At 45.3% G+C, this 27,528-nt stretch overlaps 2 protein-coding genes across 22 annotated transcripts in view; one reads left to right on the forward strand and one right to left on the reverse strand.

The window, feature by feature from the left end:
* The window catches only part of dclk2a (doublecortin-like kinase 2a), a 29,816-nt gene extending 12,705 nt beyond the window's left edge, over positions 1-17,111 (forward strand). Inside the window, exons 3-19 of one of the 14 annotated variants that reach the window (XM_078109161.1) lie at positions 2,396-2,525; positions 4,589-4,687; positions 5,018-5,068; positions 6,128-6,222; positions 7,429-7,516; positions 7,963-8,071; positions 8,850-8,907; positions 9,204-9,323; positions 9,405-9,551; positions 9,633-9,766; positions 9,971-10,048; positions 10,471-10,567; positions 11,375-11,455; positions 11,588-11,701; positions 14,173-14,635; positions 14,702-14,725; positions 14,792-17,111. In XM_078109161.1, the coding sequence (XP_077965287.1) occupies positions 2,396-2,525; positions 4,589-4,687; positions 5,018-5,068; positions 6,128-6,222; positions 7,429-7,516; positions 7,963-8,071; positions 8,850-8,907; positions 9,204-9,323; positions 9,405-9,551; positions 9,633-9,766; positions 9,971-10,048; positions 10,471-10,567; positions 11,375-11,455; positions 11,588-11,701; positions 14,173-14,635; positions 14,702-14,725; positions 14,792-15,291 (2,388 nt within the window). In that variant the 3' untranslated portion in view covers positions 15,292-17,111. Of the gene's footprint in view, positions 1-2,395; positions 2,526-4,588; positions 4,688-5,017; positions 5,069-6,127; positions 6,223-7,428; positions 7,517-7,962; positions 8,072-8,849; positions 8,908-9,203; positions 9,324-9,404; positions 9,552-9,632; positions 9,767-9,970; positions 10,049-10,470; positions 10,568-11,374; positions 11,456-11,587; positions 11,702-12,286; positions 12,371-14,172 lie in introns of those variants that run through there. The other 13 variants (XM_078109156.1, XM_078109157.1, XM_078109155.1 and 10 more) reach the window with 13 other exon arrangements.
* A 548-nt stretch (positions 17,112-17,659) lies between these two features.
* The window catches only part of lrba (LPS-responsive vesicle trafficking, beach and anchor containing), a 147,404-nt gene continuing 137,535 nt past the window's right edge, over positions 17,660-27,528 (reverse strand). For all 8 annotated transcript variants that reach the window (XM_040187221.2, XM_078109148.1, XM_078109146.1 and 5 more), the window contains 5 exons: positions 26,778-26,945; positions 23,220-23,321; positions 22,908-23,104; positions 19,006-19,157; positions 17,660-18,914 (listed from right to left, as the gene is read on the reverse strand). In XM_040187221.2, coding sequence (XP_040043155.2) covers positions 18,824-18,914; positions 19,006-19,157; positions 22,908-23,104; positions 23,220-23,321; positions 26,778-26,945 — 710 coding nt within the window. In that variant the 3' untranslated portion in view covers positions 17,660-18,823. The remainder of the gene's footprint in view (positions 18,915-19,005; positions 19,158-22,907; positions 23,105-23,219; positions 23,322-26,777; positions 26,946-27,528) is intronic.

Below are 27,528 nucleotides of genomic sequence, written 5' to 3' on the forward strand. Positions count from 1 at the left end.
TTATGGGGCGGCGACCAGTTGCCCAGTTCCAGAGTGAAAGCTGAGGAGGAGTGAAGTGCAAACATTTGATGATCTGCCACAGCTTAGTATGTACGCTTGCTACATGAACACTTCTCTACGGGGTCAGATCAGTCTCAATAATTGCAAATGCGCACAGAAAATTCACAAATGTATTCCATTTACAAATGCACACAAAAGGATTTGTACATACAGCGGACCACTTAAAGCACTGCTATGCTAAGCTCACTGCTGGGCTGCTTCCATCTCAACATCTAACATCTAAAAAATCGGACTTCGGACCGAGCCGCGGTTGGTGGGCCCCGCGTCGGTCGTAGCGTATGTTTGCACATACGTGGAATTTGTCTCCGGTTACATGTTGCTCTTCAGTCATACATAGATACACAAATGAACAACATAAATATAAAACAAATGGACCACAAAATAGAACACAAAAGCTAAGCACTAAGCACTTCTCTACAAGAGGAGCTGCATGAGCAGCAGGCCAACAACCACCAGTTGGAAGCAGAACACAAAATGCTAAAGATGAAGATAGAGTCTGGCTGAGATTATCAGGGAGAACGAGGGTTTATCTCTGAAGCTCACCGACGCCACAGCAACAACTTTCTGTCAAAAGTGCTGAACTCAAGCCGACCTGGCGGAGCTGTGATTGGTTGAAATGAGGGCGACATCTGATTGGCTACAGACAGGTCCATCTTGAAAAAAAGCGCATCTGTGGATCTGCGACGTCCCCAAAAAACCCCACACACAAATGTGAAGCGATACGAAAATATAAATCGTAATTTATTCATGTGAAAATTTTATTTGTAAATCCGTTTGTGTGCATTTGTAAATCCATACATGGATTTGAATACCTGAATACATTTGTGAATTGTTCAGTGCGCATTTGTGAATCTTCCGCTTTGCACTTGTGAGTCGTGCTGTGCGCATTCGCCAATTATTGAGACTGATCTGACCCCACACTTCTCCACTTTTTATTTGATGCCATGTGAACGGTTTAACGATGCGACAAAAGGGGCATATGAAGGTCCATCAAATGGTGTTATTGATTATTAATGAACATGTTTGGGATAATGCATCCTGCTGCATTGTTAATGGATGCTGTCTGAATGTAAAACACGTGAACAAGTGTCATGTGAAGTGTCTCGTGTATTATTGATCAACTGCGACCTACAGCGCTGATATTCATTCGTGGTTTTAAATACTCCTCCTTAACTATTTTGGTTCTCAGATGCCTCACTCCTACTCCGCTTCTGTCCACCTCTCTCTCAGCCGCCAACTCTTCTTTTTAATGTGCACATTGTTTGTTCTCTTGAGCTTTTCTGGACCACCAGTTCTTCTGATACCCATCTTACACACACACACACACACACACACAGACACACACACTTACCCCAACTGTGTCGGCCCCCAATCTCCCCTAGAGGATCCATCTGTCCACAATCTTATGCCATTTTGTGCTCCTCCCCCTGACTCTTGTTTCAAGAGAGTGTGTGTGTGTGTGTGTGTGTGTGTGTGTGTGAGAGAGGGTACACTGTACATATGCCCGGCTGTGTGTGGGTGCACTTGTGGGTGGTGGGATAATGAATGGATCTTTTGCTGCTTTGTCATCCTACTTGTCCACCTACAGCAATAGAGGGATGCATGTGTGTGTGGGTACAAGAAACCCTGTTTCCGTCTCCACGGGTGGGTGGTGGTGGTGGTGGTGGCGGTGGTGGGTGTAAATGGAAAAGTGCTCTGAGCTGCAGAGAAAATGTCGATCACAGTGTGAGTAAGGAAAGGAGAAGCAAACGCTAATCATACTGCTCTCCTATAACTCTGCAGTATTCCGGGTGTCAGCCGGTTTTGACCTCGTGCTGCTGTACGAGTCTCTCTGTGCTGTTCACTCAAACACGGTCACGATCTAATCTTAGGAAACAATTTTTGCACGTCTAAAAAGACTGCAGTCCACATATATGTGGCTTAAACATGCAAAGTAGAATGACTTAAAAGCTGTGGAATCTAAATATATCTATTATCTAATCTATCTAATCTATTATCTATCTAATGCAATTATTGCTGTTCCTAAAATTGTTGCAGTTTTTGGGAAACCACGGCTATTTACAAAAAGCGAGTGCACGCTTGAGTAGATACTGAAGATGTCTTAAGATGCACTGTGAAATAATAGGCTGCAAGCAACACCCGGGCCAATTTTCTCTTGCAGCACATTTTCCTAAAAATACTTAAAAGGAACCATTATGTAAAGTATCGTTAATTCTTACTAAATGTGATGACTTCACCCACTTCTGCCTCTGAACATCAAAACAAGTTAATTTTGACGTATTCCCTTCTGAATGTCATCATCTTTTTCATTTCTCCTTATTTTCTCCTCCTCCAGATTATCTGCCTGCAGGACTTCTTTGGGGACGACGACGTGTTTATAGCGTGCGGCCCAGAGAAGCACCGCTACGCTCAGGACGACTTTGTGTTGGATCACAGTGGTAAGGCTTCCACAGCCTTTATGACTGGTAGGCCTGACTAAGACTAACTAAACATCCGTGGTGTGTGTGTGTGTGTGTGTGTGTGTGTGTGTGTGGGTGGGTTCACCTCGCCGTCCTTCCGCACCATTCTTTCCTCTCTGGGACTCGCAATGTGCTTTTCCTTTAGGAAGTTGGCCACAGGATAAGTTTGTGTGTGTATACAATAATCTTTTCTTACATGATTCTCTTTCTGAGAATCTGAGATTGTCAGGAAAGAATCAGTGCTACACATTTACACACATTCGCACAGGCGCACACACACTCTGTACGGTGTGCACACGGGCAGGATGTGACCTCCTTAAACCCGCCCATCCATTCGCTGTTAAATCTAAGGGGAATATCGACCAACACCGCGGAAGGAAAAGCTACTTTATTATAGTAACAATCCGATTATTGGCGTCCTGTTTCATGTTTATTGTTGTGTCGGGTAAGATATAGTTTAATGCTCCAGATATAAAGTGGGCAACATTCCACTTCTAGCAATAAGTCCAAAGAAACTATGTTTGCAAAGGTCCCAGTCCGGCCCGCGGCCCCCGGTCACAGCCCACTGTGACATCCGGCACTGCTGGTTTGTCGGCCGCACAACTAGTCTGACGGTTTTCTTCCCGCCTGCCCCCCTTTCAGCAACGTGATCTTTTTGGGAAAATAATTAATACTTTTCTTTTCTGCCAATAAACAAACTATGAGAAGAACCCAGAACAGGCAGTTTCTTCATCCTCTGGACCGAGTGCCGGCTGTCATAAGACAGGCTGGAATGCTCATTTCAGTAGAGACACATCACATATCATCCACTCTAGTCTTCTGTGGACAATGTTAGCTCGTGTTTTGGATGTTGGTATTCCGTCCTATCTCACATATTGCACCTTTACCTGTTGCTGAGGATGAGCGCATAAGCGATAAGGTGCATCAGCCTCATTCAGAGATAGTTTGGAGTCTCCGTCCCACTTAGACTCCCGTGCTCCACTTTTGAGAAATAGGTCTTTTGAAAGAACAAAAAAAGACACACTGTAACTGAAGGTACCAAAGTGTATCCGATACACAGTGTACTGTTCAAAGTTGAATAAAATGGCATCAAGGCACAAAAAATGTATGTGGCAATAATGTATGAAGAAGAAGAAAATGTCTCTTTTAAATAGCTTCATAAAAGCTTTGTACACCGTACTCGTGTAATGTATTGCGCATCCCCCCTTTTAGTCCGTCAGTGAGAACATGTATGTGATTATGAGTGTGCTTCTGTGGCCGTGTTTCTTCTTTCATTACATTAAACCTCTCATCCCCTAAACGATACAATCCTGAGGAGTTAAACACATGCTTCACAACGCCTGCTCTCAGTGCACACGGCACGCAGCAAACACGCCACGCAGCAAACAACATAACAACTCAAGATGGGGGCTTTTTTTTCTTCACGTGTTCTTGGCGTGCAGTTGCGTTTAACCCTGATTGTTGTAAAATAGATCACTGGTGTGTACCAAATCTCTGCGTTACAGTCTCTGTATCCAACCTGTTTTTTTTTCTGACTTGTAGTGAAATGCAGCTGTAGTAATAAAGTGTCAAATTTAAAAAGTTGCCTGGTGATATATTGTTTATGTATCGTTTGTTATTCTGTTTAATAGTTGAGTATATAGCTGCATGGTTAAGACAACATCTCACATTGTAAACTTTGGGTTCTTTTTGTCAAATGAATGGGTCATCCAAGGTTACTTTATTTAATTATAGTGTTCGTATCAGTGCAGATAATTCAGGATACAATATCTAAAAGAGTATTGGTTTAGTCTTGCTGTGAAAACAAAAAAAGCACTAATGACACAGAATATTCCATTCTAAACTCTATATGCGACTACTTCCTTTGCTGCTTCTCTGCCTCCATAATCATGTGTGTGCGTCCATGAAGACGCCGCCTAACAAACGTCTTCGCGCTCGTATCCCCTGTACAGCAGCTTGTTTTAACTCAGACTGATAAGAACAAAACCGGCTGGTTTGTCTGAGAAGGTTAATATGTGCGATGGTGACCGACTAAGCGCGTTGTCCCCCCCCCACTTCCTTCCCCCCAGAATGCAGAGTGCTGAAGACGTCGCAAGCCCGCTCAGCCGCTCCGAAACGGGGCGCCAAGAGCCCCAGACTGTCGCGGCGCAGCAAGTCCCCGGGTGCAAGTAAGACACGTGACCCTCTGTGCTCGCACACACACACACACACACACACACACACACACACAGCGTTTAGCAGCCTCATCCTGACCTCTCATTGGTGACTTGGCAGTTTGTGCGCTGCGTTGAGAGGTGGTGGCACTGTGCTGAGCAATGAGTGTCCTGCAGGCCGTCGCGTCCCTTTACAGAAGAGGCATTTGAGCGGTTGCCAGTTTGCAGAGGCTGCAGTCTGAGTTCAGCCTTTAGAAGTTCTCAATGTTCAATGTTGTGACGTGATGTGATTACGCCCAATGACGTCTGCGTGACTGTTCTCCTTGTCCGCTTGTGGCGCTGCAGCGAGACGACCTGTCCACTACTCCACCAGCCAGTCTCCAATCAAATCCCCAGGTGAGGCTTGTGGTCCCGACACACAGTTTGCCTCACATCAGAAACCGGGCACGTGGTATTTTTTTTCCATTTGTGCAAAAATCGCAAGGTAGTTGCATTTTGATTCATTGGATTATTGTTATGTAACGTTTCACCTTTTCTATCCATCTCATTTGAAAACCAGCTGCTGCAGATCCTACGAATCAAAACCATTAGACTTAATTAAATCTCGCTGTCACCGAACCGCTGGATCGGCGTGACAGTTAAACTGTACTTCTGACACATTAAGAGCTGATGCTTTCTTTCAAATGTTCCCAGATAGTGCTTCAAAAACTTCTTTATAAAAACATGATAAATACCCAAAGGAATGTTACGTGAGAGAAAAAAAACCTCAAAGAATTATGAAACTCGTGTAAAGATGCAGCCTGTAGGCAGCATGAAGTTACTTTCCTCATAAGTGATGAAGAAGAAGACATTTTAAGTTAAAGTTTGAAGCATCATGTCTCTGTTTCGGTGCCAGAAACCAAGATAGATGTTGGCAGAAATAATCTCACTCAAACAAGAGAAGCTCTCATCTTTGCAGCGTGCCGGTGCTCCTTGTGTTCCACACTAAAGTATGCGAGGAATATGTGTTACTTGGTAACACAGAGGAAGCCCGTTAATATCGCCGTACAAACAGAACTAAATCCTTTAAGACATATATTATTTCACCATGTAAATCACACTTATTCAGCACAACAATTCCAAATGGGTCAGCAGTTTAGACCTGAAGTAATAGATCCCCTGGTTTGTTTTTGTGTTGAGCTGTTCCTCTTTTCTGAGGTTTTATATTGTAGTTTTGCAACAGATGGCAAAAAGGTGAATGTGTGAACACGAAGGAAACGTGTGAATCTGTGCTTAGTTAGAACCAGTCACTACACATCTATGTGTCCCTATGATGCATCGGCGACAGCCGTGGGGTCACGTTGTCGGGTTCTTTGTCTCTTCCCAATAATTCCTTCTACGTCCACTTTAAATGGAGGATGAACTCGTTCCATTGCTCTCTCTCTCTCTTGTGTCCTTCCGTTTCTCTCCACGTAGTCAACGGGGCCTCGAGCAGCCAGATCTCAACTCCGAAGTCCACCAAGTCCTCCACTCCGTCTCCCACGAGTCCCCGGACCGTCCCCGGTTTTAAGGTAACTCGCGGCTGAGTTCAAAGATATAATTTGACATGATCTCTTTTGGTGCCTTACCGCCACTTCTTGATCATTAGAAAAGTGTCAAATTCAGGGAAGACATTAATATTGCTTGTGTGCATATGCAAGATATGAACAAAATGTGGACTTTACGGCTGCACCAACATATCTACAGATGAAAGACCAGTCACGTCACAGACTGGCTGCCAGTTATGAGCCACAGGTCCTTGTACAGTGCATATGGCCTACGCTGTAGCTCCGTGGTGCATTTTTGGTGGAGATAGGGACACTAATCCTGTTTTATTGATGGATTCTTCTCTAATCTGCGCGTTAGTCCCAAACTACAGAGGTTCCAACAGCTGCAGCCAGCTGGCAAACCTCCGCCCGGGTGCCACCGTTCCTCCGTGAGCCCGGTCGAGGACTTATCCACCCACATTCATTTTGGCGGGACACTAGGTTTTTACGGTTTACTGACAGCTTTGGAATTCACTGGTAAGAGGCAGAAGAAATTAAAGAAGGGAGCACAAGGACGTCAATAACACAGCTGCTCACTCTCCAAAATGCTAAAAACAACCGTGACAATGTTCCACTTCTACTTTACTTTACCCTTTTAGACTTAATAATAGATCCTTACAGGAAGCTATAGTCCATTATGGTGCAGAACACTACTTTGTATAATGGAAAAGGTCACCGGTGGTATTTTAATGCTGCATTTATGGCCATAAAAGTTTGAAATTGCCACTGCTTTGCTGCAGAAGGAACGCTCTTAAGAAATGAATCATTGATTTGGAGCCATAATGGTTTTATGTGCAGTGATGAGAAAGGGTCAATGGGGGAGGACACTTATACCAGAGGCTCTGACCATGTGCACCTTCTGAAGGGCAGGTTCATGGAAACCTTGTTATAAGCTAATATTATTTTTGCCTATTACTTTGTACAATACCTTACCATACCGTATAGCCACAGTTTTTTCAGTTTAGGAATAAAAATGATGTTGAACCATCTGAAACATAATTATGCAACACAGTAGCATTTGTCAAAGTCACTAAAAAGTGACGCGTCAATGGCAAACCGTCGTTTTGTCCGTGCACAGCGAGTTCTGTGGGTTCTTTTGAATCCTAAGGTCACCACAGTTGACATGTCTCTGGGGTTAGTTTGAGGTCAGGCTCTCATCTCTATTTCCGTTTGTTTTTTTGCATCCTGCAGATCCCTCCGTCACATTGCATCTCGTCCTCCAATGCAAATGGGTCCTCAAACAGCCACCAGGAGCAAAGTGATCGCCTGAGTCCAGAGGGTACGTCCTCTCCTCCGCCCTGAATTCACCTCATCTGCCAACTAAAGCACTGTTACATGGACTCCCTCGCCCCCCCCCAAATGTTGGAAAGACATCGAGTCACGTCATCTCTTTTTTTTCCGGTCGGGACACATTTAACGTTTCGCTTACCCAACAAAAGTGACAAAGAGTCGTCCCAGTGTGGGTGATAAGGGTGGAACATCCTGGTGCTGTGTGAGCAGATACTATAAATGATTTGTGTGTGTGTGCTGACTTAATATTGCTGCGGTTTAATATTGCTGCAGCGCGGGACCGGAGGAGATTGCTGTGCATCTTGGTGCCCGCGTGTTACATTGTTGCGCAACGTGCGGCCCCTTATTTCAGTGTGAGAACTGTCACGGCTCACTTGGTGTTCACGAATAGCAAAGCTCGCCCGGCGCCTGTTGTGACTGCCGTTTTCTCCTCAGCAGTTAACGGAAACTGCTACACGCCCGCCGCAGCCGTCTTGGACAAATACGATATCGGCAAGGTCATCGGAGACGGAAACTTCGCCGTGGTCAAAGAGTGTGTGGATCGGTAGGTAAAACAACACATTCCCTCACGCTGAACAGGTTTAATGATCAGTTGGCAGCTGTGGGCAGTGATTGCATGACACTTGCACCACGTGCAGCAACTGCTCCATCTGGGTTTTTTAATATCCTGATGACAGGTATTGAAGGGACAGAATTATTAAACAGCACTTCGTTTAGCCTTTTTACCTCTGAGTCAACACACTGCCCGGGCAGACAGGGGAGATGATAATGAGAGGAAGTGTGCGTCCTCATAATCCGATGCACCTTCCTCGAAAGGACCAAGAGGGAAAGGTTTGCTTACGCAGGAGGAAGAAACAATACGTTTGTCCACTACTGGTGAAAAACTCCAACTGAGTTTTAGCCTGTTAATTATGGGTTTTTTTTGCAAGTAGAGACATAAGAAACAAAAAGCTCTTAACTTTAAACCCGGAGTTGTTTCTCCTCTCACCTTGCTGCAGTGGCGTAGCAGCACAGCGCCTCTAGAACACGATGACATCACCGTCGGGTGAAATTAAAGGGGCAACGCAGCTCACTTCTGTGACCACACTCAGCGTCCCTCTCCCCCTGACAGCTAAATGAAACGCTGTTCGTCATCCTGGGGGGGGGTTATCTGTATCTCTGCTCCTTGTATAAACATGACCAGCAAAGCTCACAGCTTTCCCAGTCGCTCTGCTGCTGCTCACTGTGACTCTTGTGAATGCAGCATTTGAATTACATTGTCGCAGCATCATTGCTCTTTTATTTTTTTTATTACCGGACCTAATTGCATTGTTTCCTCTTAGGTCCACGGGAAAAGAGTTTGCACTGAAGATTATCGACAAGGCCAAGTGCAGCGGAAAGGTTTCACTCTTTTCTTTTTTTCTTTTTTTTTCTCGTCGCCCTCACCTTCCCCTATTTCCTCAGACCTGTGCACTCTGAAGGAATGGTCGCATGCTCCACAGTTAATAATGTACACACACCAAAGTGTGGCCTCTGATCCCTCACCGTTGGATCTCTCTGCTAACTCTTCACACACATGCAATAACAGCCACTGACTCTCACGCGAGACTGTGTTGATTAGCATGAACGCATCCGTGTGAATTCCTGTGTAGCGGAGCGCACTGTGACCCCGTTCATCCGTCCCGCTGTGTTTCCAGGAGCACCTCATCGAGAATGAGGTCGCTGTGCTGCGGAAGGTGAAACACCCCAACATCATCATGCTGATAGAGGAGGTGGACACTCCCTCTGAGCTCTACCTGGTTATGGAGCTGGTCAAGGTACGGACGTGGCTAATGTGTGGGGGGCAATGAACATTCCTCCATCCGGTTTGATCTGTGACCTGTGACCTTGGGACGCAGGGAGGGGATCTATTTGATGCCATCACCTCCTCGGCCAAGTACACGGAGAGAGACGCCTGCGTCATGGTGTACAACCTCGCCGGAGCGCTGAAGTACCTGCACGGCGCCAGCATCGTCCACCGAGACATCAAACCAGAGAACTTGCTGGTACGCGTCTGCACTCACGCCGGCACCTTTCCTTCGAAGTCGCTCGGCGGGGGGCTTTAAATGAGCTGCGTGATGTTTCAGGTGTTTGAATATCCAGATGGCACCAAGTCGTTGAAACTGGGGGACTTTGGTCTGGCCACGGTGGTGGAAGGACCTCTGTACACCGTGTGTGGGACGCCCACTTACGTGGCTCCAGAAATCATCTCGGAGTCGGGGTAAGCTAGCTTTTGTCCTCTTAGAAAGAAAATACGTGTAATTGAGTGAGTAAGAATGTGGCTTTGCAATACCACTGTGATTATAAAGTGATGAAATGAGTATTTTACAAACGGTGTGTTCTTTATCCGGTCACGTAGCCGTCTGGTTTGCAGTAAGCTCTTTAGCTGGAGTTAATCCCTAACTGGTCCTTTCTGTCTCCATAGTTACGGTCTGAAGGTGGATGTCTGGGCTGCGGGTGTCATCACTTACATCCTTCTGTGTGGATTCCCTCCATTTAGAAGGTACTCATCCTCAGTTGGTTTTGGCCTATAAAGCTGTTAAAACTCACTCAAACCATGTCAGCATCATTAAATTGGACGACCCATGTATTAGATATGTGGATAGTATTGACGAGATCATGTGATAATATCAAAAAGGGTTCACTCACGTTTGTTTTTCATGCCATTTACCAGCTGGTACACAGACACTCGCTGTGATTACTCATCATTTGTCATCCTGCAGTCACAGCGTGGGAAGAATTGGACTTGACTCAATGCGATCCATGTTTAATCTAAAGTACTTCTCGGTTATTATAATAAGCACATAATTAGGATAAGTTACATGTGAGGCCATCTATTATCATTTAAAGTGCAGTGCTGCGGTTTTCTTTCGCACTGCGTGCCAAGTTATACGTTATGAAGTGTTTTTGTGTCTTTTTCTTCAGTGAGAACAACCTGCAGGAGGATCTGTTTGAACAGATCCTCCTCGGGCGACTGGACTTCCCCAGTCCTTACTGGGACAATGTCACTGACTCAGCCAAGGTAGGAACCGCACACACACACACACACACACACACACACACACACAGACACACACACAGATTTCCCTGAAGGATTTTACTAACCTCTATGTAATCGTAACGAGGCCTGAAACAATTCTCCATTTAACTCAATGGAGTTGTTGTAAAAAGTCTGTCAAACCTGTTTATACACACCCAAACCGTGTTTACCATGAAACCGCATGGTTCACTCTGCAGTGATGAATACCGTGTGCTAAACAGAAGCCCCTTCAGCCCCCTAGATTAGTGTCATGCATTAAGGTGACAGCCCACACTCAGCATGCAAACACAACCGCTGGTTAAACCCACTGTTATTACAGAGGCCGCGTCACTTTAAGCCTGCACAGTTATAGACGCCACAGCGTGGAACTGAAGCAGTTTTGTTGCTTTGTGCAGGTGTAAATTCCCAAAAAGTTGAATTTAACTTTGGGTTGGCAGGAAAAGCTGACAGTCGGTGTTAATATGCAGAATAGTGGTCTGAAACTTCACTGTTTTGGTTCTTCTTCACTGTGTTGTTTGGCTGCAGCAGGCGACTGCGTTCTCTAGTGCTTGCCGAAGAAGGAAGAATGCAAATACAGTTAGCAGCTAGCTCGTCTACATAGTGGATCCTCCATCAGCCAATGAGCTTTCTCCCTCAAAAGTTGGCAGAGATCAAAATTGAGCTAAAAGTAGAGAGAATGTCAGACTTATACCCACAGATTACTGAGAAACACGACTGAATGAATAACGTTGCCGCAGCAGCAGCAGCGGTCGTGTAAACGTAACCAGCATGTGGTGCGTTTGGCTGCAGGAGCTGATTGGAAAGATGCTGCAGGTCAACGCTGAGGCTCGATACACTGCACAGGACATCCTCCGCCACCCATGGGTCACGGTACGCCCCCGTCCTGTTTGTCTCTCTCTCTTTCGCATGCGTTTGCGCTCACGCAACTGCAAAGTACACGGAGACCGGGTTCTCTTTGCGATCGCACACACGGCGCCTCATCGCATGTTTGTGTGCGTGCAGGACGACGCGGTCACGGAGAACAACATGAAGATGGAGGTCACAGGTAAACTGAAGACGCACTTTAACACTGCACCTCAGTGCAACAGCACCACGGCTGGAGTGTCCGTCATCATGGTAAGCACCAAAAAAACACATTTCACAATTCAGTAAATAGCGCTGTTATTATTTTAGAGCGATCTTACAGCTTTATTTGGACCTCTTTAATCTGCTGTATTGATGTTTTTGACCTGTGGGTTTGATAGTCATTGAGAAGGTGTCTGAGGCACAGAAAATTGAGCTCCTTCTAATTCATTTTTATATGAATCTTACGCCCACTTAATCACCAGTCTAAGAATATCTGACCTCCATCATCGTCTGTGAGGATATTCAAGACAGCCTTGTAAACAGCTCGTACGACTGTAAACCCGTGAGACATGATTTTAGAGATGGGATGATGGAGAGAACTAGGACAGGGCAGAACGCATCGTCCCCGTGGCACGTCCCTCCTTCCTGCATCACTTGCATCATTTCCTCCTGCTCAGTTTGACCTCCTCCACCCCTCATCTCATCAGTTCACACCACCCATCAGCTGGCTCTCCTCAGCCGGCCCTCCTGATCTGAAAGCAGGAAAGGGGGCGTGAGAGAAAGTGTGTCGTTAGAAACTAGATGTCCTCCTGTCTGCAAAGAGCCTCATTTCTTGTTGTGAATTTCGTTTGACAGTTTGAGGTGTAAATGCAGAACCCGGCCTCGTCCCCCTCCTCCTCCTCCTCCTCCCCCTCCTCCCCCTCCTCCTCCTCCTCCTCCTCCTCCTCCTCCTCCTCTTCATCCTCTTCCTCCTACCGCCTCCTCACCCCTCCCTCACACCCCACCCAGGACCAACGGGGACGCCTGGAGCAGAGAGCTGGGTACACACTTCATACCCTTCCTCCTCCTGCTGCCTTCTTCCTTTCCAGCCATCCGCCCACTTCCCTCCAGCTATAATAACCCCCCCCCCGACCCCCCTCCGCCCACCCGTCGCTCTCCGCCTTCCTTCCTGCCCCCTGCCGCTCCTCCCCGACCGCCAGCTGAAGTCACTGCTCTGAATAACCGGCGGAATAATACTGTCCCAACATGCACTCTGTCCTAACACCCCTCCCCCCCCCTGACTGTTTCATACTTTTCATTCTGCTCCTTCGCTCACTTTAAATTTAATTTATATCAGTCACAAACTGTAGTGGGATGTGAAAATAACTGTCATTGGGATCATTTTAGTATGTTTACAGTGCTGATGCAAGATCCGTTTAATCCGCCTCCCACTCATTCAAAATTGCTCATTCAAATGGACAAATGTAATTGGTTGCTCAGCGGAGCTCAATGTTAGTGGAGCTCCGGCGCCACCTTGTGGAAAGAAATGGCACCATTTTGTAGTTTAAATTTGCAGAGATGGATGCAAACCAGACTGCATTGCTTTGGATACAATATTCATCTGCCAACAGGACGTTATTCTATATTCTTCTAGTTAAAACCTCCCGTCAAAAGAGGAGAACCAACTCGTAGCGGGTTCTGCTCTTTTCACAGGAGTCGTCGGTATCTTCTGTGACTCTCAGCCAAAAAGCCAGTCGGTTCTCGTGGAAGATGAGTTCATCTTTCTGATCTGTTAAAAGTGGGTCGCAAAAATTAAAGTGTTATGGTTAAAATAAGCTGCATTTCTGTGTTTAGTGGACATCCAGTGCAACGATGTGGCGTTATCTTTTTTTAATATCTTTGACAATGTTAGTGCTATATAAGCTTTCTGTGTTATTAACAATGAAGTCAGTCCTCGTGACAACCTTTAGCGCTATTGGTCACTTATAGAAAGTCCTACAGTTTGTTCCAACTCAGTCTTCTTGAGCGCAAAGCGCCATTTGTTCCAAACCAAATTGTGTTTCGATGATCTAAAACAGCAGCGCAGCATTGAGTTGGAAAGAAACTGTGCACAGGCCGTCATGCTTTTTGTGTTGCCTTTGTTTTGTGAAGCCGTGAGTAAGAGCCGTCTCTGTCCCTCTCTGCTTCTCCCCCCCGTCTCCCTGCATTGCGTCCCTCCGAATTAGCTCCACGGCCATGGTATGTACTAACGCCATGCAGCGTGTCCTGCTGGGACAAACCAGGGGCAAATGAGGAACATGCACACTGGTTTTCTGTCCTACACGAGGACACCTCATTGGCTTTGTTCCAGACGAAAGCACAACTTCAGTAAAAGTGAATTTTCTCATTTGCCCTTTCTCTGCACGGAGAATACATTTGTTTTCTCGCTGAAAAAACTACTCACCTTTTTTGATTAATCATCTTTCAGTTTTTTTTTTATGTCCATTTCCATCAGCTTGTTTCATTGTGCGTGTTGTTCAATCATAGAGGTCATTGAAAGGTCAGCAGTTCATGGTTGTAGCTTTACAGAGAAAAGATTAGTCGATTTTAATTCCATTTCCAACTGCTAGAGAAAGTCACACACGGAATAATCCTTTGATCCTAAATAAAAAGTTTCCTTAATTCACCCGCAGTATCTCCCTCTGTTCTGATTGGTGTTTTCATTGATCCAGTGGTTCGTATCGGGTACATCAAGCTGATGGTGTGTCCGTTTGTTTTGCTAGAGCACGGCTCTAGATAAGAAGACCCTCCCGCTTCGTCGTCCACACCCCCAAACAGTGCCGCCTCCCGCTGTGGAACCAGCCTCTCCAAGCGAACAGGCGCGACCCGCCACGCCGGCTTCTCCCCGTCTCAAGGAACCCAAGACTCTCGTAGCTGCTGTGCCTGATGCTGCATCCACCTCCGGCGCTCCCCGCCGCCATCGCCCCGCCGACCTCCCTGCTGCTGCTCCGATGAGTTTGCTTCCTTTCTCCCCTTCGCCGTCTGCTGAAAGTCTCCCAATCACCTCTTTGGCCGTTTCCGCCAGTCCTGAGGTCGGAAGCTCGCCGCTCTCTGCTCCTCGCTCGTCTCCCTCAGCGTCTGAACCTCCTGCTGCTTTCACCCGCAACACTTCCCCTCCATCTCCACCCCGACCCACCCTGACTGCCTCTACACCCACCCAACCTGCTTCTCCTTCTCCCACCCAACCTGCTTCTCCTCCTCCCTCTACATCCACCCAACCTGCTTCTCCTCCTCCCTCTACACCCACCCAACCTGCTTCTCCTTCTCCCACCCAACCTGCTTCTCCTCCTCCCTCTACATCCACCCAACCTGCTTCTCCTCCTCCCTCTACACCCACCCAACCTGCTTCTCCTTCTCCCACCCAACCTGCTTCTCCTCCTCCCTCTACATCCACCCAACCTGCTTCTCCTCCTCCCTCTACATCCACCCAACCTGCTTCTCCTTCTCCCCCTACACCCACCGAACCTGCTTCTCCTCCTCCCTCTACATCCACCCAACCTGCTTCTCCTTCTCCCCCTACACCCACCGAACCTCCTTCTCCCTCCAAACCAGCTTCTCCTTCTCCCTCCAAACCAGCTTCCCCCACCAATCAATACCCTCCCTCCTCTCCTACTGAAGAGGCATCATCCCTGACTTCCACTCCCACATATAAAGCCTCCCCTTGCCCCGTCTCCCCCTGCAAACCCGCCATGTTCTTCTTCCCCTTCTCTTCCCCAACCGAACAAGATCCTCCGTTTCCATCTCCCACTCATCCAGCCCTGTTTCCCTCCCCCCCCTCTACACCTCCCGGATCCAAAACCCCACCCTCTTCCTCTCAGCTGATGGAGAAGATTTCAATGTAGCCAATTTCACCCCCTTCTCTCATCTCTTTACATTTATGTATCAGAAAACGTTAGACGAGGAGGTTAAAAGACCATCTTAAGCTTTTCCTGCAGCTGTAAACTGAGCCAGTGACTCCTGCGTGAATACTTGTATCTCCCCCTCATCCAACTCCATTTCCAGAGACAGAGGACACCAGTCGTTTTCAGGTTGTTGATTGTATATATGCTTGTATTTATTTCTACATGACGTGTGGAAAGGGAGTGAATTGAATGCGGGAGGAGTATTTTGTCCTTAGTGGTCCCGCATTACTGTATCACGTTAATGTGAATTATATTATTTATGAATCCCTTTTTGTAAATACCATTGTGAACTTCTATCGTTTTAGCAGAGACAGAATCCATGAAAGTATTTCAGCACATCAAATATCTAAAGTTGAAAGTCTGGCTGCCTGTATCCAACTGTTACCACCATCCGTGTTAAACAGTGTTACTTCACAGCACAGTGGGTTGACAGAATGAAGGTGATGGATAACAAAGAAGCAAGCAGCTGATAACAAGGAGGACCCGGCTTTGTATGTTATACATTTTCATCCCTAGATTCCATGAGTTTGTTTGCCTTGAAATTATGCCTTTAAATGTAAGAAGCGGATTTTAAGTTACAAATAATGTGTCTTCAGTTACCTGCGCTGCAGCGGTTCCCGACCTCTTTGGCTTGAGTCCCCATAAAAAAAAAAGATGTTTTCCCCTTCAGAGCCCTTGTGAGGCCACTTAGACCAAAGATTCAAGTTGTTTTAGTTATTAAACTTTTAAGGGCCTAAAGATATAAAATTCATTCAGAAGCACAAAGCCATAATCAGGATGGTTTAAACACAATGTAGCAGGAGTTTGTCTTTCCTTCTTCGTTGTCCTGTTAATCATCTCGGATGTATTTATATTATCTTGTGACCCTCGGCCCCGCCAGGCCTGCAACCCCTGCTCTTGTTATTTAGCCAGAAAGCTTCGGGTTACTTTGCTGAGGTCATGAGACATGCAGATCTTTGTCACCACCACAATACAATGGAGAAATTGAGTTTTGTTTTATACAATATTCAAAACAAATTACAGCAGTGTATTTTCAGTTCGCTTCCAATGTATTTTTTGAAATGCATTGTATTTGGGCAGGAAAGGTTATTTCAGATCTCGTAGGTATTTTGGTAGATTTTATTGTGCACTCACTGAATATCCAAATACTGTTTGTATGTTTTCTTTGATGTCAACGCTGTAGTACGAGTGCATACACACACAAAAAACCTGAGGTTTATTTTTACCTTTGTGGGTCTGAGCGGTTTATTGGCCCTCAAGGTCTTACGTGACTGCTGCACCTGATCAATAGAGAAAATAGTTTGGACAGACATGAAAATTGCAGGTTTGTTTCAAAGTTGATATGGTTCCCACTGAAGTGGGACACTGACTACACTGCAAATGAGAGAAACGAATCAACGAAGCAGTATTTTATAGATCTGATGGAATTGTAAGAATGATTGTGTTGTCAAGGTAACGGGTCTGTGCCCGACCACCTCATGACTTAATGACGCCTTCATCAAAACCCACTCGGCTCCAAGTGGGACTCAAAGTTTTGCATCTGGTTAACAAATCAAATTTTTCTTTTTTTGTTTAGTGCAATTTATGTTGCAGACCTGCAGCGTTTTTCCCAACTTATAACTCAACGTAGACTTAGACAGTTTGCAAAGGGAAGTTTGTGTCAACTGGAGCAATGTTCTCTATTATGCATTGAGTGGCTGCTTTTATGTCCTGCTGCTTAGAAACCCAAAAGCAAAAATGCAATAAAGACTTTAAATGCATATTTGTGTGGGATTATTTCTGTCTGACATTGAATTGGCCACTAGAGGACGCTATGCAGTTGATGTGATGGTAAATGCATACATGCAATAGAGAAAAAAAGTATTATTAAAGTATTATAGTCTGGCGAAAGTTGTTTAAAAAGGTGTCGAAATAGAGTACACACTATATTATACTACGGAGAAAAATAGTAAAATAGTTTGTATGAAAAATGTTAGAGACCTATTTTGTCTAAAGTCATAGTTTTGTCTTTTGATTTTGAGACATAAAAGTCCATTGAGTAGACTGTAAACACATCAGTATATTGTGCTCTTCGGTTTTGAAAATATAGTATAGCATTTCACATAACATTAAAATGTATAAATGCAAAAAACAGTATTGAATATAAAAAAATCTCATGTATAAGAATGACGAAGAATGATGAAAGAAATTGTAGAGTTTCAGAGTTTTGAGACAGAATTAAATGTAGAAATACCTGTCTGCTGGCCACTAGAGAACGCTATTGAGTCAGTTATTTCTTAGTATGATATTCACTCATTAAAAAGAGCAATTCAAGTTATAAAATTCCATTTTATTGTCAGACCTCAGCACACAAACACTCAAATGATTGCAAATAAAACACTGGTTGATAGATAGAAACTCAAACCACATTAAAGCACAAACTACAAATGAACATTTACCCCGAAATCAAGAGATACAAGTGGACATTTATTTGAGCGAGTGATAAAAGGAAAAGGTGTCGTTGCACTTGATGACTAAGTCGCACCGGAACATAATCACTCATCCGGTGAGCAAAAGAAGAGACGGGTGGAATCGGGAAAGTCCTTCCTGTCATTGCACATCTCACTTTGCTGCTAGAGAGACAGGACTCAAAGAGGACTTTCGACATAAATTAGGCCGGTTTGGGCACTTGGAACGACGTCACCCTGTTAGCGATGTATGATGTCATACATTCAGTCTTTTCCTCACAGACATCAATAAAGATTTCCCCCTTTGACATCCGACTCGACATGAAGCTCATCTCTAGGATCACTGAGTGGGAGGTTTTGTCTTTATTGATGTTTGAAGCATTAAATCATGAAGCAATACTTCACTGATATGTTTCGTATGAGTCGTGAGCCATGCACAGAAAACTCTTAGCAAGCACAGAAGTACAGAGGGAATGGAAATCTTAAATATGGAAGAGTACAATTTAATAGAATACATAGGTATTTATATATTTATATTCCCTCTGTCGATCCTTCTGTCCAATACACTTTATTATTTTTTCAAATAATTCCTATATACCAACTGTGTTGTCAAAAAGCATGTTAAAAGTGAATGATAGCTTAATAAATCCCCACACACACCTACGGGAAAGAAAAATCACTCACCCTAAAATACACAAATATTTGGATTTTTATGTCGAGAGTAAAGGTTCTCACCAGCTGCTCACAAATCCAGTGTTTCTTTTCCAGAGGAGATGAAAATAGACTCTCACAGCTAAAAATAGATCTGTTTTTAACTGCACAGTAACACAACCCACCCCCTGTGATTTATATGAAAGATTCCTATCTCATCTACAAAATATAGCAAGGCCCTTTTTAAAAATAGTTCAGATTCTTTTACTACAACAGGACAGGAGTTGTTTCTTTCACTGAGATACATTCAGGATATGGACAGAATGGTGCCTTCGCCGAGAGCTCACACACCGCTTGGATCCGGGTCCGCCGGCTCAGTACCGGGTCTGGTACTCGTGGTGCCATCTGTTGAAGTCGTTGTAGAAGAGCACGATACTCCCGGACGCCATGCCGGTTATGATGCACCTTAGTTAGGAGGCAACACGGTGAGGGTTAGTTGGTCTGCACACTTCATTTTGTGATGGCAGCGGCTGTTCGGTGTGTAGTGCGCTGTTACCTTTGGTCATGCGACATGGTCATGGAGCGGATTCCCGCGTCACAGCCCGGGTAGGTGAACAGCTGCTTGAGGTTGTGGACCTGCCAGACGGACACCACCCCTCCATCGCCGCCGGTCAGCAGGTACTGGCCGTCCCGACTGACATACATGGCCTAGCAAAGACAGGGATCGTGTTCACTCTCTGGTTTTGGGATGTTCCAATCTTTCCAGCTTTCACAGTCATATGTCGGGTGAATGGTAATGGCCTCACACACTATACTAGATACGGATGGCAGAAGCTGCACATCAGGATCTCATCCATCGCACATTGAACCACAGCCTTTGGCAGCGCTTTTAGGTTTTCCCCATCTGTTTTCTTCCGAGCAGAAAACCACTCGCTCTCCTTCGGAGGCAGTCGACCCAACCAGATGCAGCATCATTTTCCCAAAACGCACAACGCGAGTGACTCTCCTTTTGATCCTCTTTGAAGCATCCTTCAGCGCTCAAAAAAAAGACAATAGCGACCCCTAGCATTAAAGCTATTCAGGCACTACTACGCGTAAATAATCTGAGTGGGGTTGGTGATCTGGGACCACTTTGTCTCTTACGTCAAGGTCACGTGATCTGACGAAAGATCCCGGGCCAGCAAACGTCATCCTTCGGGGCGTTCTGTCCACGGACCCTGACCGGCTCCCCAAAGTGAAGCCTCCTAGATTTACTCGTCTCATCTGCTTTTCCTGCAAACTGTAGCGGCTGAACGGTCCCCACGGGACTCGGGCGTGCACGAATCAGGTCTCGCGTTGGGGTCTATTGCGGGCTCGGCGCAGAGTGGAAGCTCAAACTGAAACAGTCCGGGAGCATCAATCAGCAGGCAGCCGTAGCCGATGAAATGACGAGGCGGAATTTGAGTTCTAAAAAGGAGCAAATGACACTAATTTAGAGCTTTTCTCTTTTGTGGTTTTAAGACACCGAATCGGTCCGCCGCTCCGCAGTTATTCAGCCAGAGACGCTTTAATCATCGGGCGACATGTGTGTTGAATCATACGCACATTAAATGGAAAATCTTCAAGATCTGAATTTGGAGCAAGTGATTTTTAGGAACTTGACGGGGTAGGGAAAACATAAATAACAAGAGCGGCACAGAGCGGATGAAAGCAGAAAGATTACAGCCTAAATTAGGCAAGTGTTATGTGTAAGAAGCCGTTGTGGAATTTTTTACCACAATGGGAGTTAAATGAGCCCTGTTTCTCATCACACGCGCACTTAAGACCGACACGAGACTCGCATGTGAAGGCGCTCACACACACACAGGCACACGATGACGCCCCTGCGTGCCGCATGCTGGAGGATCCTTCCAGCCCAATTGCCACGTTAGATCATCGTCCAGGATGGCTGGCAAGGGAGCACGGCTGAGTGCGGCGCTGGTTCGATTAGTGTGGTCTGGACCGGTTTTGTGTGGATAGTAATTTTCGGTTGGGTATCAACAGTTTTGAGTTAATCTCACGAGCAACGACAAAGCTTCATTTCTGTGAACCGTCATCGACACACAAAGGGAAAAAATTGTGATCGATGAAGTGAATTTAAAAGCAGCATTGATTACATTTTTTGCCACTTGGGTGCAATAGACAACGAGTGACAACGTGTTCACAAGTGTTCCCACAACCAGCTAACATAAGATTTAGTGGGAGCTGTATATAACTTTTTTTCTAAAAACATTTTCTGACTTAATGTGCTTTGGCTTTTTTTCGAAATATTTCTTTTATAATATTTTTAGACTTCAACATAAATTTATTTTTCTCTTATATTTTCCGTGACATTTTTTGACATTTTGACATATTTTTACTTTCTTTCTAAAAACATTTCCAACACATGGGTGTCTTTTTTCATTTGCTAAAAACATTTTTTTTCAAACATTCTTTGACCTAATATTTGATGTTTTTCTTTTTTTTTTACACTACATATTTTTACCTTTTTTTTTTTCCAAAACTCATTTTGTACTTTTTTTTGTCATGACATTTTCCAACACAATATTTTGACTTTTTTCTTAAAAACATTTTTTTTTTACCTAAATTGTTTCTATTTTCTCTCCATGACATTTTTCGACACTACATATTTTTTGACCCAATATTTTTTTTTACTTTTTTTTGACCTGATAAACTTTTTTTTCCAGAACATTTTTCGACGGAATGTGTTTTTTCAAAACATTTACCTAATTTTTCACTTTCCTTTAGTTTTTTTAAAGACATTTTGACCTAACACATTTAGCCTTTTCTTCTAAACCTAATTTTTTTTAAACTTTTATCTCCGTGACATTGCGTTGCTGGAAAGAAGGTTGATAAGAGCACAGAGTGAACAGAATGAGTAAAGTTAAATAAAACATTAAGCTGAAAGTCATAAAAAAAAATAGAGCTGAGGGGAACTATAGACTCCATCACTTAATAGAAAAAATCTACCAGTTACAGTGCTCCATTAATGTACCTGTGTATCTACTAATGGAGTCCATGACCTTAGTGAAACTCAGCAGGAGGCAGCAGAGCTGGCAGACATGTCAGCCAGGCCAGGTAGGAGGCTGCAGACAGACGTTATAAATCAGTCCTTTGCAACCGGGCGGCCAAACAAGATGGCCGATGGCTCTGTGGGAGCTAAGATGTCTACCCTGGCTCAAATAACTAAAAAATGACTCCAGCAGAAACACATGCACCTTTAATGCCCATATTTCCTACTTCTTTCGAGGGAACAGTGGGCGGCTTTTGAGGCAGGGGAAGGTAAAAAGTTAAATTTATGGTGCTGTTAACCCCCCCCCGTTACACTGAGTTATACTAGTACTTAAGAGACTGTAATCCATTCAGTATGGCCTCTGTCACTCGATTCTGCTATTAGACTAGGATGCCTACTGTTAGCCTGTCATCCAACATTCTCTCTCTTTCTCAGCCTTTCTAAGTGGATACTGCAGGCCAGGACAAACACTTATTTCTCCTGGAGTCACACCGCGCTGAGAAGATTGATTCTGGTATGTAAGCGGACTAAATAATGTTCTCCAACCAGGGGGTGGAGCTACGGGGGAGGTGGGGGGGGGGGGGGGGGGGGTGTTGAGACTCTCGAAGCCTCGCTCCAAGATGTTAGGAATTTGCTAATGCAATCGGACGTGGCTGGAATTTACAGCGGCATAAGAGAGCGGACGAGGCCCGGCAGTGGCCCACGCTGCTCCCCAGCCACAGCTTCACCGCTCTGAGAGGAACTCTGGGAAAGCATTTAAAACCCCATCGCTTTTCCCTCAAAGACACAATTAAGTATTCTGCAATCCAAGCGATTACAACTCTGCCTGTGATTTTAATGCAATCAATCCGCGTTTGTCTGCAGTTGCTCATTAATCACATCTTCTACCAGTTACACTTCTGGCTTTGTGTAGGAGCGAGCTGGTCGGGGGGGGGGGGGAGAGAGAGAGAGAGAGAGAGAGACCCCTTAATGGGAAACAGGCGTGCGGCTGTCTGTCAGAGCTAGCTTACATTTCCCAGGCCAAACCGGAAACAAAGGGTCGGGGAACCAAAGGCAGTAGCCGCTATCTTGTGTCACTCTAACCACCAGGGAGGAAATGTGGGAAACGGGGAATGTGTCGCCTTGCGCCCGGAGGGTAGTTAATGGTGTCGGTGTCCGAAGCCGACCACTCCTCTGGAATGTTCTGTACCGCTGACGCAACTTGACCCGACAACAGGGCCGCGGATCAAAAGGACCATTTCCTCTGCGGCGTTGCGTGCGAAAAGGGAATGAAAAAAGGGGACGCGAAGCCGCGGTTGGCCCCCGAGGCGTGCGGACCCTTACCTTTCTCACATCTCGAGCCCCACAGAAAGCCTTTAATCAGTAAGAGGGCTTTCTAGGCCTGAACTTTCACACGCGCGTCCCACCAGATGTGAAGCGCCCCTCACCTTGATGCTGTCTTCCACCTCCATGTGGCCGAGCAGCTTGCCGTTGACACTGAAGTGGCAGAACTGTCCCTTGTCGTAGTAGATCACGCAGTGGCCCTCGGTGGAGGCCTGGATGAGACGGGGCCGCAGGCATCGTTCGGGGCCCTCCAGGGTCCGCAGCAGGTCCCCATTCATGGAATGGATCAGACAAGGACCCTCTGAACCACACGGAAGGCAACACAAAAAACTCCAGTCAGAAAAGGGAGAGACAATCCTGGAAATGTGGCTCTTTGTTTTAATTCATTTGGATGTAAAAAGGACAGGAATTCCCACCTTTGCAGCCACTGATGACGAGACCGAGCTCTGCACACACACTCGCACACGTCACTTCACAGTCGTGGCCCGTCAAGATGGCCCGAGGTGTAGTGAACTCCGCTGGAACACACAAACAGAACAGCATTACAATAAAATTATAGTAACACTTTTGGTCACTGGATGAAGCAACGTGAAAGTACTATTACCAGTAATAGTACGTTCACTACATGAAAGCCAAGACAAACAACCACGTATAGAACTAAGCTAACTATAAGAACCTAGAGATAATGAATTGTTCCGGCAGACAGCAGATATGTTTTGTATGTGAATGTGGTGTAATTCGTTGCACAGACTTGGAGCCCGTTGTCGTACACACACACACACACACACACACACACACACACTCCCTTTCTAGCACTTGTCACCCGCTGCCTCTCCCCATCTTTTAAACCCTCACTCCCTGACTGCCTTCACTGGATCCAGATGTTTCTGCTCTACTAAGGTGGGGGGGACGGGGAGGGAAATATAGAAATAGATAGAAGATAGATATATTGATATAGAGAGAGACATGTTCTAAGTCACAAAGTATGTGTGATTTGTTTGAGCTTTCAGGAACAAAATAAAAAATTACCTTTTCACCTAATCTGGATTAATTGCGATCAGGTGCTGCATTTTTATTTGGTCATTGCTTTAAAGTTTCCGCGTGTGTGTGTGTGTGTGTGTGTGTGTGTGTGTGTGTGTGTCCACACATAGTGACCAATAAGAGTATTAGGGCAGAAAACCTGAACTTGAGTGAAGAGTTCATGAAGGTTTCATGACTCGGGGGGGGGGGGGGGTCCTCAATATGACCCCATTCACTTTGCTGTCACCAGTCTAGTTCAGCCCATAACAAGGAATACGGTCAGTATAGGATCATGTTTAAATGCTTTGTGACACTATTTTTCATAAAACGTGTGCTCCACAGCGCAACAGTGGTGTACAAAGCTTTAAAATGTAATGTACGTCCTTGCTGACTTGCTGAGCACAAACTGTTTGTTAGCAGGGACATAAAACTCAATACAGGTTCACTAATAAGGCGGATAGGTTCTCTCTCAAAAGCCACAGCTACTGTTAAACTTAATTAGATTAAACTAACGGGAGGAAACGCTAAAATCGCTAAAAAAGTTACTTAAAAGAACGGTTTGATAGAACTATTCAGTATTTATGTTATTCAGCTACTATTGAGGAAAAAATGTCAAATGTATAACAACTAACACCAAACACCACAACTTGGTGACAATAAGTGACCTCCCATTCTTTAACGGCAGTTGATTAATAAACTTTAAACCTTCTGCCCAAATACACATCAGAGGGCTGAACTCTGGCTCAGGTCGAAGCCTAAACATCTACATTTCATTTAGCTGACTGGGCAACATCCTTATCGGCACTGAAAGCAAACGTATGACCTACAAGCCTGTGGATTAAAGCACGATGTTGGATTTTGCTCAGAGTAGATCAATAAAGCTGATATATTGGTGTATCAGTTAACCTTCTCAGCCTCTACCCGCCATTTGTTTTGGATTAGCGCCACATCTGATTACAATCTTATACCTGTAATATTGCTAAAGCTGGGACACTTGAGGTGGGTATCAGATATCTAGACATGTGTGGACAAGGTGTGCGCGTGTGTGTGTGTATTTTTGTCATTCAAAATTGGCCCAAATAGCAGGATATCTCCACTTCTTTTTTTTAGTTAGCAAAGAGAGACGTACAAAGCATTTCGGTATCCTTTGAGCTCCGAAGCAGATGTATTAGAAACAAGACAATTCCATTAAACATATGGCCTATGATGTTGAACAATTCACACGCGCGTTAGGAAATTTGGTGTGTCTGATAATTATTTAGACCAATCCGATAATTTAGTTATTTACAGAACATTGTCATCTTCAGACTGTCCACTTTAAATAAATTCAGTGAAATTATTAAACTGATAAATAAGCGGTTTCCCAGCAGATGGCGCTGGCGTCTGTGGAATCTCTGCCGCTGTGCGCGGTGACAACATCTGTCTGCAGCGGGAACGCAACGTCCGCAACGTGTGCGTGTGCACATTAGCCACTCGGAGGCATTTGTGTGTGCAGCTTATGAAGTGCGTGGGATGTTCACAGGGCTTTACGCGTGACAAGCAATGTGTGCGTATGCGCGTGCTCTCGTTCCCGCGTATAGAGAGACTTTAGCTTGAAAGGGTTTTGTTTTGTTGGAAAAGGAATAAAGAAAAGGGGTCCGTCTACGTATTTTGAGTGAGTGTGTGTGTGTGTGTGTGTGTGTGTGTGTCTGTGCAGTTAAGGCTTCCTGTCTGGGAGAGCCTCCTGCGGTCTGGGCCAATGGAGCATCACATTGTGGTGGCCGGAGGCCGGGATGACGACTGCTTTGTCTGCTCCTCCAGTGTGCTAACTGCAAAGCGCCGACTGAGGTTGTGCCGGAAAATGCTCACAAGAACATGTGGAGCTCATGCCTTTGCATGTACACACAACCCCCATTCATGCATACCAATGACTCCCCAAATCAATTTAAACGCAATCTATTCTGCTAAAATACAAGTTTGATTGTGAAAGGTGACGACAGGAATTACAGTACAGATATCACAATTTGTTAATTAAAATCCTAAAGTAACCTTGCAACAAGCGTTGTGCCACAAAAGGAAATGCAAATGATCTGCTTTTAGGATGAATCCAATATGAAACACCGGCTAGAATAGAATCTAATGTAAGCGGTATGTCCTTTATTTAAAATGACCCAACATTTTATGATGATGTCGTAGCTGTAGAGTTTTCGGTTGAGGGAAATTAAAGTGGGCGCAGAGAAAACAAATTTGAATCGGAATATATTTTCTGGAATAGGAAAATATTTTTCTGGCTTCCAACATCAACGTAACTGAGGTAAGTGACAAACAATCTACGCTGTGCCCCCAAATCTAAAACCAACGTGGCTTATTAACCAAATCACAATTACTCATAAATTTCAGCCCATTTGTAAAGGATCACTTAACAACATGTACGGCAATCCAAGCTGACCAAATTAGCACGGAGCTGACTAAGGCCTGAGCAATGTGTGTGCAATGCTTTGATCATGGCTAATGCCATATGTTATGGTAACATAAGAGAGGCCCATGACATTTTTCACTTTTATCGACTGGCGTGACCCCGCGACCCTCAGATGGTGGTGAACTTTCATCTGCAGGCGGACGACCCCCAACATCACATTTAACGTCTCTAAGTGGCCCACACTTTCACTCACATTAAAGACAGATTCTCTCGCTCTCCCACACACACACACACACACACACGCACGCACACGCACACAATCTCAAGCACATTATCGAAAGCTGTTCCCTCTGCATCAGTGCTGCGAAATCCAATCTGTACGCAGGAGGCCTGGCCCGGTCACACGAAACTAGTTGTTACTTTACAGAGGGAGGCCGTAAATCACACAGTCACAACTGTCTGCGAGAGAGAGAGAGCACTCAGAGAATAGACCAGCGTGTGTGTGTGTGTGTGTGTGTGCGCTCACACATCGCGGTGGGCGTGACTGTGTACTTACTGCCTGGACTTTCTCCAATGCTGTTGAGCTTTCCGTTCCAGTACCACAGCAGCAGGGTGGCATCTCTGGAGCCCGACAGCACATAGCAGTCTCCTCCGATGTAGGACTCGGAGCGAGCGAGGGACGTCACCACGTCGCGATGCCCAAACACGATCTGAGTCAGTTTGCCTGCAGACGAGAATGAGCGTTCAGCCATCGGTCGCTCAAAAACAGAGTGCTACATTTAGAATGGATACAATTTGGAAAATATGAGAGTGGGTTGTCCTGTTTCACATAATTTCATGTTGCACTTAAAAACTGAGGGTGAATTTATTGCTGGTTCTTTGTTTGTTGTTGATCTGTCTGCTTGGATAGTGGATCCACACAAGATATGACATCTACTAATTCCCAGACGAAAATAAATATTTGTTTCACCTCTGTGTGTGTGCGTGTCTGTGTACGTGCAGCGCGCTGCATGTGTGTGTATATATAAAGACGCTAATGGCTGTCAGATTTCCAGACCGCAGCTCCACTGTCTCGCTGTCTAACACTCATTACGCTGCTGATACGATGACCTCTGCGGTCTTCAGGGGACGGTTCGCAACACATGACATTTCTGCCCGGGTGTCAAACATCACCGTGCATCAGATAATGAAGCTGCATGCCGCCGCAAAAGACGAGCGGCGCTGTGAAACTGGGCGTTTTGGACCGAACTTCAGAAGAAGAACGGAGACATCAAAGACGTAAAATGTTTGACGTCTTCATAAACACC

This window comes from Gasterosteus aculeatus, chromosome 9, assembly GCF_964276395.1.
Source record: "Gasterosteus aculeatus chromosome 9, fGasAcu3.hap1.1, whole genome shotgun sequence".
Lineage (NCBI taxonomy): Eukaryota > Metazoa > Chordata > Actinopteri > Perciformes > Gasterosteidae > Gasterosteus > Gasterosteus aculeatus.